General features: G+C 43.6%; 1 protein-coding gene across 12 annotated transcripts in view; it reads left to right on the top strand.

The window, feature by feature from the left end:
* Nucleotides 1-18750, top strand: part of GADL1 (glutamate decarboxylase like 1) — a 505418-nt gene that overhangs the window by 433764 nt on the left and 52904 nt on the right. For 10 of the 12 annotated variants that reach the window (XM_055558455.1, XM_055558457.1, XM_055558454.1 and 7 more), the window contains one exon: nucleotides 2933-3022. In XM_055558455.1, the coding sequence (XP_055414430.1) occupies nucleotides 2933-3022 (90 nt within the window). Of the gene's footprint in view, nucleotides 1-2932; nucleotides 3023-11701; nucleotides 12321-12516; nucleotides 12611-18750 lie in introns of those variants that run through there. The other 2 variants (XR_008706302.1, XM_055558460.1) reach the window with 2 other exon arrangements.

Here is an 18750-nt window from a genome sequence, read left to right as displayed (position 1 = left end):
GTTTCTGGGCTATCACTTGTAATTTAAAATCCACTAAAATCCAAACTCTCTATAGTACCAGTTTTGATTTTAGGAGATGAGATGATAGCCATTTCCTCTCTCTCTGAAATACTTTGAAACTTTATGCTGACACTGGTTATTACCTACAAACTGTGTTTGTGGTGGGAAAATGGAAGTCATTTCCGAAACTATCAGCACGAAGAATGCGATGAGGAAGGTGCCCAGTGGGAGGGCACGACCCATGGTCTTTTCTGAGCACAGCTTGGTGTGTCTGAGTTGTCAGCCCCAAGGTAATGTCTGTTATCACCTGGTCATTGAGTACAAGTCTGTGATTGCCCCTAGCAGGCCCTGCGTTTATGTCTCTGTGAAAACAGCTGCCTGAAGCCCATTGTGAGACCTTATTCCACATTTAACCAAAGTATTTCTAATGGAAAACCAGATTACTGGGGAAAATAACTGGGCCACTTTAGACCAGAAGTTCTCAAACATAGACGATGTGCAGCTCACTTGAGATCACCTGAAATGCTTCTCCTTAAAAGTTAATTTATTAGCTAATTTATTTCTTTGGCTGCATCAGGTCTCAGTGGAGGCACGTGGGCTCTTTCGCTGTGGTGTGTGGGCCCAGTAGTTGCAGCGCTCGGGCTTAGCTGCTCTAAGGCATGTAGGATCTCTCCGACCATGGATCGAACCCATGTTCCCTGCACTGGAAAGTGGATTCTTAACCACGGAACCACCAGGGAAGTCCCCTGAAATGCTTCTGAAAATGCCAGTTCTTCAGCCATTTCTGTGATGCACTGAATTGCACTCTGGAGGTGCTGAGCCCAGGGGCTAAGTGTGGTCTGTGATCAAGGTCTCTAGTGGACTTACACCCTTCCCGATACTGATACTCGAAGGTCAGGAGTCAAGGTGATGTCTTTTTTTTTTGTTCTTTTGGTGCTGTATTGATCAGGGTCACAGCAAGGCTGGTTAAGTAAAGCCCAAGTATGTCTGTTATCAACTCACAGGTAATCAGTGATTTTGCATTTGTCAAGTATAGCAGGAAATAGAAGACAACTTTGGCTACCTTAAACAGAGAAGGAGTTGTTGGAAGGAGATGTGGGAGATAATAATCAGTTTTCAGTTCAGTTCAGTCGCTTAGTCGTGTCTGACTCTTTGCGACCCCATGAACCGCAGCACGCTCCCTGTCCATCACCAGTTCCCGGAGTTTACCCAAACTCATATCCATTGAGTCAGTGATGCCATCCAACCATCTCATCCTCTGTCGGCCCCTTCTCCTCCTGCCCTCAATCTTTCCCAGCATCAGGGTCTTTTCCAATGAGTCAGCTCTTCACATCAGGTGGCCAAAGTATTGGAGTTTCTGCTTCAACATCAGTCCTTCCAATGAACACCCAGGACTGATCTCCTTTAGGATGGACTGGTTGGATCTCCTTGCAGTCCAAGGGACTCTCAAGAGTCTTCTCCAACACCACAGTTCAGAAGTATCAATTCTTCAGCGCTCAGCTTTCTTCACAGTTCAACTCTCATATCCATACATGACCACTGGAAAAACCATAGCCTTGACTAGACGGACCTTTGTTGACAAAGTATTGTCTCTGCTTTTTAATGTGCTGTCTAGGTTGGTCATAACTTTCCTTCCAAGGAGTAGCATCTTTTAATTTCATGGTTGCAGTCACCATCTGCAGTGATTTTGGAGTCCAGAAAAATAAAGTCAGCCACTGTTTCCACTGTCTCCCCATCTATTTGCCATGAAGTGATGGGACTGGATGCCATGATTTTAGTTTTCTAAATGTTGAGCTTTGAGCCAACTTTTTCACTCTCCTCTTTCACTTTCATCAAGAGGCTTTTTAGTTCTTCTTCACTTTCTGCCATAAGGGTGGTGCCATCTTCATATCTGAGGTTATTGATATTTCTCCCCACAATCTTGATTCCAGCTGTGCCCAGCGTTTCTCATGATGTACTCTGCATATAAGTCAAATAAGCAGGGTGACAATATACAGCCTTGACATACTCCTTTTCCTATTTGGAACTAGTCTATTGTTCCATGTCCAGTTCTAACTGTTGCTTCCTGACCTGCATACAGGTTTCTCAGGAGGCAGGTCAGGTGGTCTGGTATTCCCATCTCTTTCAGAATTTTCCACAGTTTATTGTGATCCACACAGTCAAAGGCTTTGGCATAGTCAATAAAGCAGAAGCAGATGTTTTTCTGGAACTCTCTTGCTTTTTCGATGATTCAGCAGATGTTGGCAATTTTATCTCGTATTGTAATTCACTTTTTGCTGAAGCCTGGATTGGAGAATTTTGAGTATTACTTTATTACCGTATGAGATGAGTGCAATTGTGCAGTAGTTTGAGCATTCTTCAGCTTTGCCTTTCTTTGGGATTGGAATGAAAACTGACCTTTCTCCAGTCTTGTGGCCACTGCTGAGTTTTCCAAATTTGCTGGCATATTGAGTGCAGCACTTTCACAGAATCATTTTTAGGGTTTAAAATAGCTCAACTGGAATTCCATCACCTCCCCTAGCTTTGTTCTTAGTGATGCTTCCTAAGGCCCTTGACTTTGCATTCCAGGATGTCTGGCTCTAGGTGAGTGATCACACCAGAGGGATAAATGAGGGCACCTCTGGGTGTTTGCGTGTCAGGCACTATAACTAATGCTTAGTTAGATCTGCGTTGAGTCAGCTTCTAACTTAATTGTGTTTATTCTTGATCTTGTGCTCATCCCGTATCCAGAGGAAATAGCACTCTCTGGGTACACCAACTGAGAAGAAAATTTCCCAATAAGCTGTACCGAAAGTAAGGCAGGATGGATGTCTAATCTATCAGATTCTGGCATTACCAACGTAAGACACATATGATGACTCAGAGAAACTAGCTTAGAATTGAACTGCATTCTAAGATTAATTAACAGCTTTCAAACTTTCTTCCTCTTCAGCCTGAATATGCCAATATTTGCTTTTGGTACATTCCACCGAGCCTCAGACAGATGGAGGAAGGACCTGAGTTCTGGGCAAAACTTCATTTGGTGAGTAATAAGCACATCACATCTTTCCTTCCAAAGAAGTAGATCCAATGCCTGTTATCTATTGAGCCTGTAAATAATTCCAGACTGGCAAGATCGTCTTGAAGTTCTAGAGAGGTGGTTCTTAGTATATTAAAAGCTAAGCACATGCCAAACAGTTATAAGCATTGTTTACATTTGACCAGCCAACACACTTGACACACACACACAAATTCAAAATAATTATGCTGTTTGCAAAATGGTTGTAGAATGTATGCGAAGTTCTAATATCGGTGCACTTCCGAGCATGTGATCTGGAGTGGCTGATGTCATACATCGCGTGGCTTCTTTCTTCATCCCCACTGGAATCTGTCTGTGACTGCGCATCACCTCCCTAGAAGGCAACCTTAACGTCTAAATCTGCTCCCCTTCGTGAATGTGAGACTTTCTGTTCTTTCTGTCAACAAAGACCCTGCATCTCTTGCCCAAGGGACTAACGTGATAAAAAAGAAAGAGATGCCGGCAAAGAATGTCAGCTCACCATCGAACTGAATATGCTGCAGGGAACCTTCACACACAGCTGGGGAGGGCTGGCCGTCCAGAGTGAGGAGAGGCCTCGGGCGCTGGGGACTTCTTGTGTCCCTCCTGCACCTCCCCCAGCATGGCCCTGCCAAGGAGCATCCTCCTCCTAACCCACGTTTCCAAGAATTCTGAAGTCTCCCAAGTCGACCTTCCGTGACCCCACCTTCCCGCTGCATATACGGAGTGCAGATTGAATTGAATGAGCATCCCCTGAGCACTCTGTGCCCGTCATGTAAAGGGCGAGTTCTTGGGTCCCGTCACGTCGGAGCTCTGTATTCCTGTACCCCCTGCCTGCTCCCTCTCCAGCACAGTGAGCTAGCTATATGGGCCTGACTGTAACAGCTCCTATCTGCAAACCCCTCTCTGCCCTCAGTGGGGAAATCAATGATAGTTTTAACAGCTTCGATAGATGGTACCCCTTCTCCTTGCCCTCTAGAAGAAAAGGGAAAACTTTCCAATCAGGTGCTCACTATGCCCGGCCCAGGAGATACACATGTAAGGGACTTGGTCCCCATCCTGGGAATCTCGTATTCTAGGAGACAGACGAGTAAAGAGATCATCACAAGGGAACTCATAGGTGCCTAGATGTAGAGAAACCCTATAAGGCAGAGAGAAAGGATATCACCCTAGTGTGTGTGACAGAAGATCCAAATCTTGAATAGTAAGCAGCTGCCGGTCAGGTGGGTTCCAGGAAGAATCACAGCATGAAGGCACAGAGGCTCAACAGAGGAGGGCGTGGTGGAAGACCAACAGAGTGGGGTGAGGGGCAGGCGGAGGGCAAGATGAGAGCAGCGGGTGAGTGGCATGCGCAGATGGAGGCCCGTCTCCCACTGCAAGGTGCTTGGGATTTGTGCCTAGTCAGGTGGGGGTGGGACGATCATGACCTTTAAGCCATAGCCACCTGGATCCTTACCTGCAGCATCTTCTTTTGCCTCGGGTGACTTTCTGTTTATTTGTAGCTCATTTCATCTCCTGCAAGGTAGCACAGTATATACCCAATATATAAATACTCTACCTCTCCTTGAACCTGCGATCAGGTAGCAGAGATAGGGAGAGATGGACAGAGTTACCTGTGCCTTTGCCTAGACAAGCCTTCCATGGGCCACTTCAGGCAGGATCTGGCTTGCCTTTCATACATCACACGGTGCAAATGAGAAAGTACTAAAGAATACATTTCAGACAGGAAGTGACTCAAAAAGAAACAAGAGCTTAATGGTGTGAGAATTTAATCGTGATGTTTGCTTTGATAGAATGCATCAGGCATTGTTTGGCGATGTGGGGGATAATTGCTAACAGCTGAGAAAAATATGGTGGCCATTCTTCTCTCTTTCTGGTTGTTAAGAAAAACACACGAGAAGGTGATGTTCATCTTTTATGGACCATTGCACGGACATGGATCAGGACAACTAAATAGTCCCTTTTATGTTTGGGGATACCATGGCCTCACTCTTCCTTTGTTTAAAGAAATATTTACATGATCTAATCTCAGAAAATTTGAAATCAAGATGGGTATATAAGTTAAAATCAGATAAATCAGCACATAATACAGTTTTAATCTTAACTGGAAATTGAATATGAATCGGGGCCATCTCTTCTCCCTGCAGTTTTTGCCAGCATTTATGCTCTCATGATTAACATCCGTGAATCTCCATCTTTTCATTTTGGAAACGCTTTTCTGCCAGTTAGAACCTTGGGGCCCTTGCCCAGGCTAGTATCATCCGATTCTAATTGTTCTGGTTTCTTCTGATTCATAAACACGTATGTTGCAGATGAATCATCATGGGTGCTCAGCCTTAGTTTCCTTTTAGCCTTTCTCTTTGCGTGGATGTGTGTGCGTGAATTCTGCAAGGCAGGGAGGCGTATATATCTATTGATGATCTATGCGATTTCATGCTTACTGTAGTATGAGAATGCAAGCGTGTGATTTATAACCTGGAGTGTACTTAAAGCACACTTGAAATTTGTTTCGGGGTTTATCTTGGTTGGAGAATCGCAAACAAATAAATAAACCGATTAAGGCTTTGCCCGCCCGCATCAGACTCGTGTCAGACGGAGCTGTCCAAGTTCAGCATCAATGGTGTGAGGAGTCTTCCCTGTGGCAGGAGGAGGGGAGGAAGATTATTTGGTAATGAATCTGGAGTTTGAGTGTGTCCGTGTGTAAGAGTGTGTGTGTCTGTGTGCGCTCACGTGCACATGTGAGACGGTTGTTGAGAACACACTCTCCTGCTGCTGTGAAAGCGCCTCTCTGACCCTACGCACCCACCGAGTTCCAGACTCCTCTTGAAGCTCTCCTCCATTAGAGCTCTTCTTTTTGTTTTGTTTTGTTTTTTCAGGCATTGCGGCCTTCTAGGTCTTCATTAGTTCCCCAAGCAGATTGTTCTTGCATCTTTTCTGGTGTCTGTCTCCTGTTTATTTTTTCTTCTCTCCACACAGTCATACCTACTGCCCTGTTTTATCTCCTCATTTTCCTCCTGAAGGCCTCTGAATGCTTTCCTTGTTCTTCTAGTCATAGCTTTCCACCTGATTGGCCACCAACCACTGTTTATAATAAATTCTGTTGATGTTCTCTTTATTCTCTGAAGATGAAACCAATAGAAAATAAGGCCTACCTACATGGAATTTTGTGAAAGGTAGCAGAAGGCATTACTGGTCATATGAAGGAATAATAATCTTTAAAGATATGTATTTTACTACATAAACATTTGGCACAACAATATTAGAAGACGTGAGGAAGTGATAAGAGATCCTTACATATCCTCTTAGAATCACTATGAATATGACTCTTAAAAGTTATTGCTGATGCAAATAATAGGAATGGGGTGATGATATTAGAGACATGATTTTCTTTTTTCTTTTTTTAATTTTTATTTTTGGCTGTGCTGTGCGGCACGTGGGATCTTAGTTTCCTGATCAGGGATTGAACCATGCCTGCGGCACTGGAAGCACAGTCTCAACCACTGGGCCACCGAGGAAGGCCCCGTAATTTTCCAAACAAGACACACAATTCTTGGTAAAGCATTGAAGAAGACATTTTCTCTTGATTTACATGATAGTAGAAAACTTGGTGTTTTTTTAAAACGGGCATAGAATAGTTTGCATTTGCTTGTGAAACAGGTTCTGGTAACCATAATCAGGTTCTTGGGCTCCTGCATTTCCAGCAGGACATTTGAAAGTCCTGCAGGATGTGGGGCAGCTCTTTCTGGCTCAGGACCGCTCTGCACACAGCAGGGCAGCTGGCATCTGGGTGCCCAAGCGACTGAACACCAGTAGCAACCCCCAAACATCAAGAAAACCAAAGTATCTGCCTGACTTCCCAGAATATTCCCTGGAGGTGTAGTACCATTCCCCTGAGAATGACTGATCCACAGGATACAATCTAGTCCATTCCGCTTGGCATCCAAAGGCCTCCATATCTGATCCTCAGGCATTAAAATAGCAAGACATTTTTTAAAACTTCAATAGTCAGCTATAGGGAATTAGTTCAAATATAGAATACAATTTATATGCAAATTAGTAGTGTATAGACAATTAAAATTTTGTTCCAGAATAACATATTCATAATTTGTTATTAACTGGAAAGATAAGTTATAGAACAGTCACTATAGCATGATGAGGGAGAAGGCAATGGCACCCCACTCCAGTACTCTTGCCTGGAAAATCCCATGGACGGAGGAGCCTGGTGGGCTGCAGTCCATGGGGTTGCTAAGAGTCAGACATGACCGAGCAACTTAGCTTTCACTTTTCACTTTCATGCATTGGAGAAAGAAATGGCAACCCACTCCAGTATTCTTGCCTGGAGAATCCCAGGGACGACGGAGCCTGGTGGGCTGCCGTCTGTGGGGTCGCACAGAGTTGGACACGACTGAAGCGACTTAGCAGCAGCAGCTAATATAGAAGTGTCTTGAAAAGAAAGTGAAAGTCGCTCAGTCATGTCCGACTATTTGCAACCCCATGGACTATACAGTCCATGGAATTCTCCAGGCCAGAATACTGGAGTGGGTAGCCTTTCCCTTCTCCAGGGGATCTTCCTAATCCAGGGATCGAACCCAGGTCTCCCGTATTGCAGGTGGATTCTTTACCAGCTAAGCCATAAGGGAAGCCCAAGAATACTGGAGTGGGTAGCCTATCCCTTCTCCAGCAGATCTTTCCAACCCAGGAATCGAACCAGGGTTTCCTGCATTGCAGCTGGATTCTTTACCAACTGAGCCATGAGGGAAGCCCAAAATATTTCTAAGTGTAACTTGAGATGGTGTCCTTCTGATAATGGGTGGGATGTCAGTTTTGAAAATACTCTATTATGTCTTGCCTACGTGCCTGCTTAGTTGCTCAATCATGTCTGAGTATTTGGGACCTTTTGAACTATAGACCACCGGGCTCCTCTGTCCATGGAATTTTCCAGGCAAGAACACTGGAGCAGGATGCCATTTCCTCCTTCAGGGTATTTTCCTGACCCAGGGATTGAATTTACGTCTCCCATGCCTCCTGCATTGGTAGGTGGGTTTACATGCTGAGCCATCAGGGACAGATACTATATCCTCTTTCCCCAAACTGTGAAGACCAGGGATAAAATGCTCTTCTCTTAGGTATTCTCTCAGGGAAAGATGTTATTTTGTACAATCTGTTAGTTATAAGCAGTTTCTTCTGGGTCATCAGGGGTCAAGGAGCCTCTTAGTCCCTTGCATGCAGCCTCTTCAGAGTCAGCCCGGGAGGCTGGCTGCCCCTTCTGCTGGAGGAGGTGGGTGCTTTGTCATGCAGCTTTGATGCCTATCTCTCTTCCCTGTTGTCTCCTCATGGTCTTTCTAAGTAGCTCTCCTTTGTCAGGTCAATACAGTTTCAAGCAGTTAAAGGTTCACACAGCTGCATGTTGGGGATGTGTGTATAAAGGGGAGGTTCACATGAGTTGTCCTTTGTATTCAGCAGCAGTTTCCAACATGTAAAATACATTTGTCAAAACGGTGTTGTTAATTTATTTCATACATTGCTTTCTGGTCTTTAAGCATTATTTTCAGACATATAGGGAAGAGTTTTCCCAGATTGTTACTTGAACCACACCCCTCCCCCAAGAAAGCCAAACAAGTCTAGATATTCTCAAAAAAAAAAAATTATTTTTTTCTTTCCTTTATTTTTCTCCCCGTGTTTAAGAGTTTCTCATGTTTTTGTTAGACTTTTCTAACTGAGTGTGCAAGAAGTTCTGAGTTTTTAATTATCTTTTGAAAATTTAAGTTCAGAAAAATGAAGCCAGTGTCTCTAAAGGCTGGGGCTGAGTCCATGGGCCCGAGGTCAGGACAGGACTGTGTCTGAGAGAAGAATGTCTGTGGGCGTGGCCTCTGGCAGCTCACTCACTCCAGCACACACTTGTCCACTTGTGACTGGCTGATCCATGGGGTACTCAGGATAGCAGTAACGGGAAATGAGACCAGAGCACACAGCCGCAGCCACATTTCCCGAATCCCTGTTCGTGCCTCGGGTTTGCTCTTAAGCACACAGTCATGCATATACTCTGTGTGATGGTGGGAGGATGACTGGCCTGGTCTGTAACATTTACAGATGAAACAAGTCGATCACTTAAACATGGCAGTTTCTTTAGTCTCTGCTCAGATCTTCAAGCTTGTCTGAAATAATTCTGAATCTCCAGATCCATCACACTGAGCCCTGAAGAACTGAAGAAGCTGTTAGTTTCATGGAGCGCTTACCACTGTGTCCTGAGTATAATTGTATTTAGTCCACTCAGTCAGGAGTTGCAAACCTAACACCTGTAGCGGTAAGCCAGCAGACACAGGAAGGAAGCAGACGGGGCATGGCCCCGCGGGGAGTGGCGAGGCTGTGGCCACCTGGCGGGGAGTGCTGGTTCCAGGCACCCGGAGCAGCCTCCGCTCAGTCCCTAGGGATGGCTGCCATATGGGCACACAGACCTGGCTTTCCAGGCCTCCTTATTTTTTAAAGAGATTCTAGATTTATAGAAACTTATGTAAACTGGCCTTTGCTTTTAAATGTGTAAATGTTGGCAAACGGAAAATGTGTTAAGGCCAGCGGGATCTGGCCTTCAGGCTTTTAGCTTGCAAAGTGAAAGAAAGTGAAAAGTCGGGCACAACTGAGCGACTTCACTTCACTTAGCTTGCAACTCTTCCCTAAATCCACTAGTACCCGATCCCATGTTTCCGTGTGTGTGTCACCGGAAGCTCCTTGAGATGAGGATGTGCCCTGCCCTTGTCTTTGTTCCCCCAGGGCAGTCCCGGCCTGCCATCAGCTCTGAGGGATATCTGAGTTCTGTGTCATCTGCCAGAAAAAGAAAACTCACTGTCCCATGCTGTCGGGCTCGTGAGCGGGGTGTTTAAGAACTGTGGTCTTGTGGGCAGTTGTGGCAGCACGCTTAGGGTACAGGTGTCTTTGCTGCTATTGTGTTTTCAACCTTCCCTGTCCTGAGGACTAGACCTGGCCTCTGGACTCCAAGCTTCTCCTGAGGCTTCTGTAGTTTTGAAGAGGTCTGTCTTCCTAGATTTTCTGCAAGCCTCAGCTGGCCAGAGACAAAACGCACAGAGGAAGGTGAAGAGTGTAGAGGCAGTGGCAGGCACAGTGAAGAGGAGCAGAGGGGGGCATGGCATGCTGGAGATAAGGGCTCTGCAGAGAAGGATGCCTTGATCCCCAGCTTCCCTCCGCTGAGTGCTCTAAGGAGGTGCGTGTGTGTGTGTGTTTCAGGTGGCTGTCTGCCCATTCCTAAAAAGTCACAGCCTATCAAGGGATCATGTTGGTTCAAACCATAAGCCTTTCACATACTGAACCAAAGGCCAAATGTTAGCCCTGACTGAGACTCCCCCAAGAATCTCTGCTGGACCCTGTGAGGCTGCGGGAGCCATGATGATGGCTGAATTGACCTTTAACCTGAACTAGTAGGATGACAGCTTGAGGTTGGATTTCATTTTATTTAAAGGATGTAAAGCACTGTGACATTTCTTGTACACCTGAGCGAAATTCATACCCACTACACACCCATTAAGGAAATTGCTCTGGACTTGATGCAGTATCTATTGTTGCAAAACAATGAATGGACCCCGTGCTGAAGGAAAAATAGATATATATATTTTTTTGCATGTTCTGTTTGAAGTCCCTTTGCCAGTACCAAACTTGCCCCCTGGTGGCACTTCTGTGCATTTTTCCTTTCCTAGCTGTCCTGCTGCTAAGTCTCTTCAGTTGTGTCCGACTCTGTGCGACCCCATAAACGGCAGCCCATGAGGCTCCCCCGTCCCTGGGATCCTCCAGGCAAGAACACTGGAGTGGGTTGCCATTTCCTTCTCCAATGCATGAAAGTGAAAAGTGAAAGTGAAGTCGCTCAGTCGTGTCTGACTCTTCATGACCCCATGGACTGCAGCCCACCGGGCTCCTCTGTCCATGGGGTTTTCCAGGCAAGAGTACTGGTGTGGGGTGCCATCACCTTCTCCTAGCTGGGAAGTGACACTAAAAGCTGACTGTTATAAAAGGTTACAGAATTATAGCACCGCTGATATCAAGGGTACAGGGTTCTGCCAAATCAAGAACAGCTTACCTAGGTGAGGAATGCTCGAATGATAAAATTGGCCTGTGAGCCTTCGCTTCAAGCATGTGCCCGTAGCTCTGCGTCTTCCCGTCTGTGCTTACCTTGGCAGACGTCTGCTGTCTGCACTTCAGCCCCCCCTGCACTCTCAACACACACTCTCCTCTCCTCTGCTCCCATCCTTCCTCTCCATGCTTTTTTCTCTCTTTCTCACATGCTCCTTCTTTTTTTCTCTAATATATTGCTCCCCTCCAATGGTAAGCTCATCCAGGCTCTAATAACCTTAAAGGCAATCATTTTATGATTTGCTCTTCATACTGTTCCCCTCTCAGGATAGCTACCTGTCTCTCTCCATCCTTTTGGACGAAAATTCTGAAAAGCTTAAAACGTCTCCCCTTGTTTAATAGCGTGTGTCATAGTTTACAAAACCATTCCCCAAAACTGTGATGTTCAGGTGGTTCACAGCATTTCCCCCTTGTGAGCGGTAACGAATGACCATCTCCAGGCTCAGTCCACTTTTGCTTTTATTATTTCCGGAAGATAAAAGGGCTCAGTATGTAATTGCTGATTGTGGAAATCACTGTGGTTTGGAGCCTGACTCCAGCTGTGTGTTGTGATGCTGAGTTTTAAGAAGGTCGCAGCCACCAGGAAGCACCCAGTGCTCAGCCTTCCAGCCGAGTGCGGCAACCCTGCGTGCTGTCTGCTTGGGGGGAATGTTACTTAGGAAGGTAAAAGCTCCCATCTTAAGTTTGTTTTCCTTTCATTGTATTCATCGTTGGTGGACTGAGCCATTTTCTATTTTTTCTTTACCTATGGTGCTTCTCTGTGTATCCATTATTTTTTCCTTATATTACATATTTATATTTGGAGATCTGATGTTTTCCTTATAAATTTGAATGAGGGTATATAGAGTTTGAGTTTAAAAGCCCTTTTTGTCAGATGGAATGCAAATAATGCCTCAGTATAATGTCCTTTTTATTTAAGTCTTGCTGTTTTCTCATTGTACAGAAGTTTTAAATTTTTTATGTATTCAAATCTGTCAGTCCTTCCCTTCATGATTTATTCCACTGCTTCAAAGCTGAAGTTACTGTTCTTTCCCAAATCTGATAAATATTCTATTCCATCTCCTGCTGGTTTTTCTGTCATTCAACTTTTTTTTTTTATTTGTATTTAACTCCTTAATCCATGCAGAGGCTATTTTTGTGTACAGTATAAAGTATGTATCTAACCTGATCAGTTCCTCAAATTATTATCTAGTTATTTCAATTTGATTTATTAAATAATTCTTTCTAGCACTTTTTGTTATGGGAAGCTTGTGTTATCATGTGTCACATTTTTAAAAAACAATTTTTCTATTTCTGGATCTTCCAATCTGTTCTATTGATCTGTGTTTCTGTTTTTGTTCCAGGAACAAAAGGTTTTAAATGGTGTTGCTTTATAATGAGTTCTCAAGGCTGCTAAAATGCTACCCTTCTGGATGTTTTTAAAAGAACAGTCTTTAATATAATATTTAAAACTTTGTGTGCCTCTTGTAGAACTTTTTTTTTTTGTAGTTACAAAAGTATCATGTTAAGATTTTTATTGGCGTTTAAAATCACCAGATCTGGAGTTAAATAAATAACGCCCTTGTTGCCTGCTGGCTGTATAACCAGAGACAAGCTACTTTAAGTCCCTTTACCTCCTCTGTTCCTTCAATAGCATGGGGATAATAAAAAGCACATACCATAAGGGGTTTTGATAGGGCTGGCATAACTCAGGTTCAGGGTCTGGCTCAGAGTCAGTGTTCATTAAATACTACCTTTCATTATTATTAATCCTGTTTCCCCATGTTTGAAGGGCTATATGAGCCTTAAACGCTTTCTTCCTGTCTTTTTTCTTGTCCCCCTCCAGATTACCTTCAATACCATTGTAACAGTGAACTTTCTAAAATACAACCCTGATCATGTCACTGCTTAGATTTCCCTTCATCCCAGAGGAGAGAGTCCACAATCATTCAGGACCTGCAGAGATCTGATTTAATTCAGCCTCTTGCTCACCATCTTCACGTGTGATCTCCTCCTGGAGGCTCCAGAGATACTGTACCTGTTTCCTTCTCTGAAGGAACACTGCTGTAACCTAGTCTTCTCCAAGCCTCAATGTAGCTTTCAACCTAGTACATAGGGAATTTGGCGGTCTGAGTCAACCTCCAATTAAGCTGTCAAACCCCAACTTGCCCTGAGAGCACTTCCTGAGTGTGCTCAGGCACTTTAGTTGAGCATGAGTACCCCTTCCATATGGGGCTTCCTTGGTGGCTCAGTTGGTAAAGAGGAGGAGACACAGCTTTGATCCCTGGGCGAAGAAGATCCCCTGGAGAAGGGAATGGCAACCCACTCCAGTATACTTGGCTGGTGACAGTCCATGGGTTGCACGAGTCGGACATGATTTAGCAACCAACCCACCACTACCACCCTTTCCATATACTCCTGTGATGTCTTTGCTACCCTGTGTTGGCAGTTACTGTAAGATAGCAACATTTGGGGCAGGGAGTGGAAAAGACGGCAACAAGCCAGGGAAGAGGAGAGCAGGCAATCAGGAGTCACCTGTTGGAGGAAATAGCTGATGGATTTTAGCACAAGGAAGGAAGATGCATTGATAATCCCTGTGATCAGCAAAGATTCACTTATTTGTATTGATGACACTGTTGATGGAAAGGGAGATGAAGAAAGTGGCAGAGTGTCCCACTGGGGTTAGCCATATTCCAGCTTTCATATCTTATGCCAGGCTAGTATAGAGCCCAGCCCAAAGCAAAATACAAAAAAATTTGGAACTTTGTTCCAAAATTTTCAGGAATTTCAAGATAGTGACAGCAGAGCATTAAACCAAGCACGAGGCTCTTCCACACCCAGGGTCCTTTGCAGCTGCATGTTGCACACTTGTGAACCCGTCCTAGTGATCACCTACACTCGTATGGTGTCTTCAATAAGAGGGCAGTTGCTAGTGGTTACTACTTTGCGTTTTCTCACAATGCTGCTGACATGCACCGATGCTCAATAAATGAGTCGGTGAGTAGAGACATGGCCTAATAGGTTGCCCTGTGGGTGACCAGCTGACATGCTTATAGTGGTTTCCTAGAGTTGGACACGACTGAGCGACTTCACTTTCACTTTTCCCTTTCACGCATTGGAGAAGAAAATGGCAACCCACTCCAGTGTTCTTGCCCGGAGAATCCCAGGGACGGGGGAGCCTGGTGGGCCGCTGTCTATGGGGTCACACAGAGTCGGACTGAAGTGACTTAGCAGCAGCAGCAGCAGAGACATTAGTTGTTTTTATCTTTCTTGCCCATCAGCTCACCCATAGACATTTTAAAATCTGTAACTGCTCCTTCTCAACTGATTTGGTTGGTCCAGAGTGAAGCTCTGGGATCATCTGTTCTATCTGGCTTCTGATATGCAGGAATGTCTGGGAATCATCACATCTCACGAAGGATCTGTGTGGGGGATTCTCAGGACAAGGGCAGCTTGATAAGGAAGACATTTTGGGAATCGGAGGAAGCCAATCTTCTGTCTCCATGTGAATCTAGCAGGCTGGTGTTGTGGTTGTCTAGTTCTGTTCTGTTGGCCAAATCATCATTAGTTCAGAATGCAAAAAAAAACATTTTTTGGAAGTCATAATGTTTAAAGTGTGACTTCAGATGGATCTCTTAATTTTAGTTCAGACTTTTCCTACTATCTCTCTTTGAATCATGCTCTGCTTCCTATGGAAATATCCCTTTATCTAGAAGGTCGTAAAAATGATAGCACCCCACTGTTTGGGGGAGGGGCAGGGGTAATTCATATGCTAGAAATGCAGCAGCAGAGCTTGCTTCAGTTGACTGTAAAGCCTCCTGTCTGACTCAGAATGGAGGCTTTCAGCCAACAGCCTGGGGGAGCTGCTTTTCCAGGTGGTACTATAGTGGACCAGAATCTTGTAGGTAGTAAATTGGGTCTTCCTCACATCTTTCATGTACATTAACAATGCTTCAGTGTAAAAAGACAATCAGGGAGTCAGAATTTGCTTTGGAATTAGCCCATTCATTCAAAAAGCGTATCGAGCACCTATCACGTGCAGATTCTCTTCTAGGTGCTTGGAGTGCATCTCTGTTGTTGAGTAATTTCTCTAATACAATGTTAATCAGTGTTGATCATTATAACTAGAGGCTGAGTTTTTATGAAGGATAACAGGAAAGATTTTAAAAATTAAAACTGAATCACCCCTCAGTTTTTACAAATAAAGGTTCAGCTTGGTTTTTAGTTTATAATGCAGTGGTCCTGCAGTTCTGTTGTTCTGACAGGCATACATTACATTGTAAGCATAATCTAACATAAATTTTGCAAAGCTGAGTTATGATTTCTATTATACTCTGAACACCAGAATCTATCAGCTCATGTTTTGGAAACTATTTTCCAAGATGAATACTGTATATCTTCTTATAGTCTGAACAAAGAAAATAACTTGAATCTAAAATCTTATACTATAATTCTATTGAGATTTTCTCCCCTTTCATATCTTCAGTTATTACTTAAGAGAACTAAATTGTGAAAATTTCTTAAAGCAGTTTATTTATGCTTTGGTATGAAGTTTAAGTATAAAATAGCTTCACTATGTAAAATGCTAACTTACATCTTTGTAAAATACTGTTATTAAATTTTTCTATACTATTATCATAAAATTCATATTAAATAAAACATTTAATGGCCTGAGAGCCCCATTCAGATATTTAAAGTTAGATAATGAGAACACCTTATGATATTTTGGTTCTTTTTGTTACAAAGAAAAAAAATCAATGGAAAGGTAGTTTCTTTTGTATTACAAAGCCATATTTTCTAAATTTATATTGCCATATTCTACATCATTTCAAAAAAAGATATTTTCTGATACTTGTACATTTTTTCACTTAGTAGACATATTGACTTTGTTACATAATTTTTAAATTTCTGGTCAAAAGCTGACTAAAGATTTTATATGTATATATACATATAAAGCGGAGAAGGCAATGGCACCCCACTCCAGTACTCTTGCCTGGAAAATCCCATGGATGGAGGAGCCTGGTGGGCTGCAGTCCATGGGGTTGCTAAGAGTTGGACATGACTGAGTGACTTCACTTTCACTTTTCACTTTCATGCATTGGAGAAGGAAATGGCAACCCACTCCAGTGTTCTTGCCTAGAGAATCCCAGGGATGGGGGAGCCTGGTGGGCTGCCGTCTGGGGGGTCGCACAGAGTTGGACACGACTGAAGTGACTTAGCAGCAGCAGCAGCATACATATAAAGGAAGCTTCCCCAGTAGCTCAGAAAGAATCCGCCTGCAATGCAGGAGATGTGGGTTCTATCCCTGGACCAGGAAGATCCCTGGAGGAGGGCATGGCAACTCACTCCAGTATTCTTGCTTTACAGTCCCATGGACAGAGGAGCCTAACAGGCTACAGTCCATAGAGTTGTAAAGAGTTGGGCACTACTGAGCAACTTCGCACACACGCATACACATAAACACCCATATGAATATACATATACAGACACAGATATATGTGTATAATATATATTTATATATAATTTTAATGTGTGTATATACATGTATTTATACATGCACAGTTAGATTTTTAATAGAAGCATGTTTAAAAGACCGTTTATAAAAATATTTTTGTTAAATTTCTAATCTCTGATTTTGGAGGTAAGCTTGTTGCACTAGAGAACTCAGATCTATACATTGTGTATTTTTTCAAGTAATGGCAGTTCAGAAAAATCACGTGGAAACTTTGACTGTAGCCTTCCAAAGGGGTATTGTATTGAGGTGCTGGGTGAACCAGAAGCTGTTTTAGACCTATTTCCTCACTCCTCTTTTCCTGCGTAGATTATTGCCCCAAAGTCTCCAGCTACCCTCTGCTTCCAACACCGGCTCTTCTCCGAGCCTCTGTCCTTAGACTGTTGCGGGCCATGTTTCAATGGACATCAAATCATTGTGTTCCATCCAACTAAAGGCTTTCCCACCATCTTCTCTAGAAAGTGCAGGTGCCTGAGCAGGGCCATTGGGGTGTTTGGAGACATGGCTTCACCTCCTTACACATCAGTATCTCTCACCTGTCCAGGCCACATGAGTTCCTTATGGATCCCAGAGCTCCGAGATCAAGGCCTCTGCTCTCCTTTCTGTACCTCAGTTCTGGTGGCCCCTTTCCCTAGAATCTCACCGCATTCATGGCCCCATCTTCCTGAAATACCACATACACATACCTGTGTGTACACATATATACGTTTCTTATATATAAGGCCAAAGACAACACATTGATGTGATATACTATTTCAGCACTGTCTTAAGATACTCACCCTTAGGTTTGGCCCCAGTTGGTGTGTGTTTGGGTGCTTGATTTTACATATGGTAGAATTAGAATTCCAATGTGATTTTTTGAGTTAATGCTGGTCCACTAAATTCATTTTCTCTCTGTTTCTCTCCCTATACACCTCTGAAAATCTCATCCCAGCCTGCTTTGTGATCACTGCAGTCTGCTAAATACTGATATTTTCAGTTTGGATAAAGTTTAGTCCAGACTCAGAGGCTTTTTTCAGGTGAAGAACAAGGATCAGCTAGAGAGTCAGGGAAGGAAGTTTACCCAATTTCCATCTGTACAAAACATCTTGGCCAGCACAGGAGCTAAAATATACCACGAAATAAAAATAAACATATACAACCTCAGGTTCTGCAGTTAATGGGATGTGAAAATGTGTTTGCTGCAGACACTGGGTGCTGGGAGAAGCCTTTAGCCACTTGTTTTGTTCATAAGCCCCACACATACTCAGTAAACAGTTGTTATTCATTCCTAGAATTCACCAAATAAATATTCTCTGAGTCAATTTTAACTCAGCAGGTGGTAAGGGGCCATTATAGGCTCTCATGGCCTCCCCTCTGGAGGCTGTGCCCAGAATTCTCAGCACTGTCTCTGACAGTACCTTCCCCAGTGACAGACATCTCTCAGCAACAGTGTGATGGAAAGCCAGCCAGACTGGAAGAAAAGCTGGGATTATATAAGACAAGGTAGATAAAGCATCCAGTATGAGGTTTATGCCCAGGGTCTGTTCAGAGGTCGTTTGTTAAATGCCTATCTAAAAACTGAGAATGTTTTTAGAATGCCTTTAAGAATTGCCTTTTAGAATGGCAAAAAAAAAAAAAAAATGTAGTTGCAAAATTTTTATGGGCTGTGTTCCACATGGTAAATTTTAATCCCTATTTTGTCAGCCTGAGTTAATATTGTGTACATTTTTATTAGCCATTGATTTTTACAGTTATTTTTAAAGTTTTATTTACTTGTTTATTTTGCTATTTTTGAATGTGCTGGGTCTTCACTGCTGTGTGTGGATTCTAGCTAGTTGTGGCCAGTGGGGGTTGCTCCGTGTTGTGATGTACAGGCTTCTCTCGGAAGAGAAGCCTCTCTGAGCTTCTCTCATTGTGGTGGCGTCTCTGAGCATGGGCTTCAGTAGTTGTAGCAATGGGCTTGATTGCTGTGTGACATGTGAGATTTTCCTGGACCAGGGATTGAACCCGTGTCCCCAGCATTGACAGGGAGATTCTCAACCACTAGACCACCAAGAAAGTTCCAGTCATTGATTTTTGAATAAGACAGTACAGGATATCAGCC

The sequence above is a fragment of the Bubalus kerabau genome, chromosome 20 (assembly GCF_029407905.1).
Source record: "Bubalus kerabau isolate K-KA32 ecotype Philippines breed swamp buffalo chromosome 20, PCC_UOA_SB_1v2, whole genome shotgun sequence".
Lineage (NCBI taxonomy): Eukaryota > Metazoa > Chordata > Mammalia > Artiodactyla > Bovidae > Bubalus > Bubalus kerabau.
Note: the sequence above shows the minus strand (reverse complement) of the source record. Positions and strands in the feature narration are given on the sequence as shown.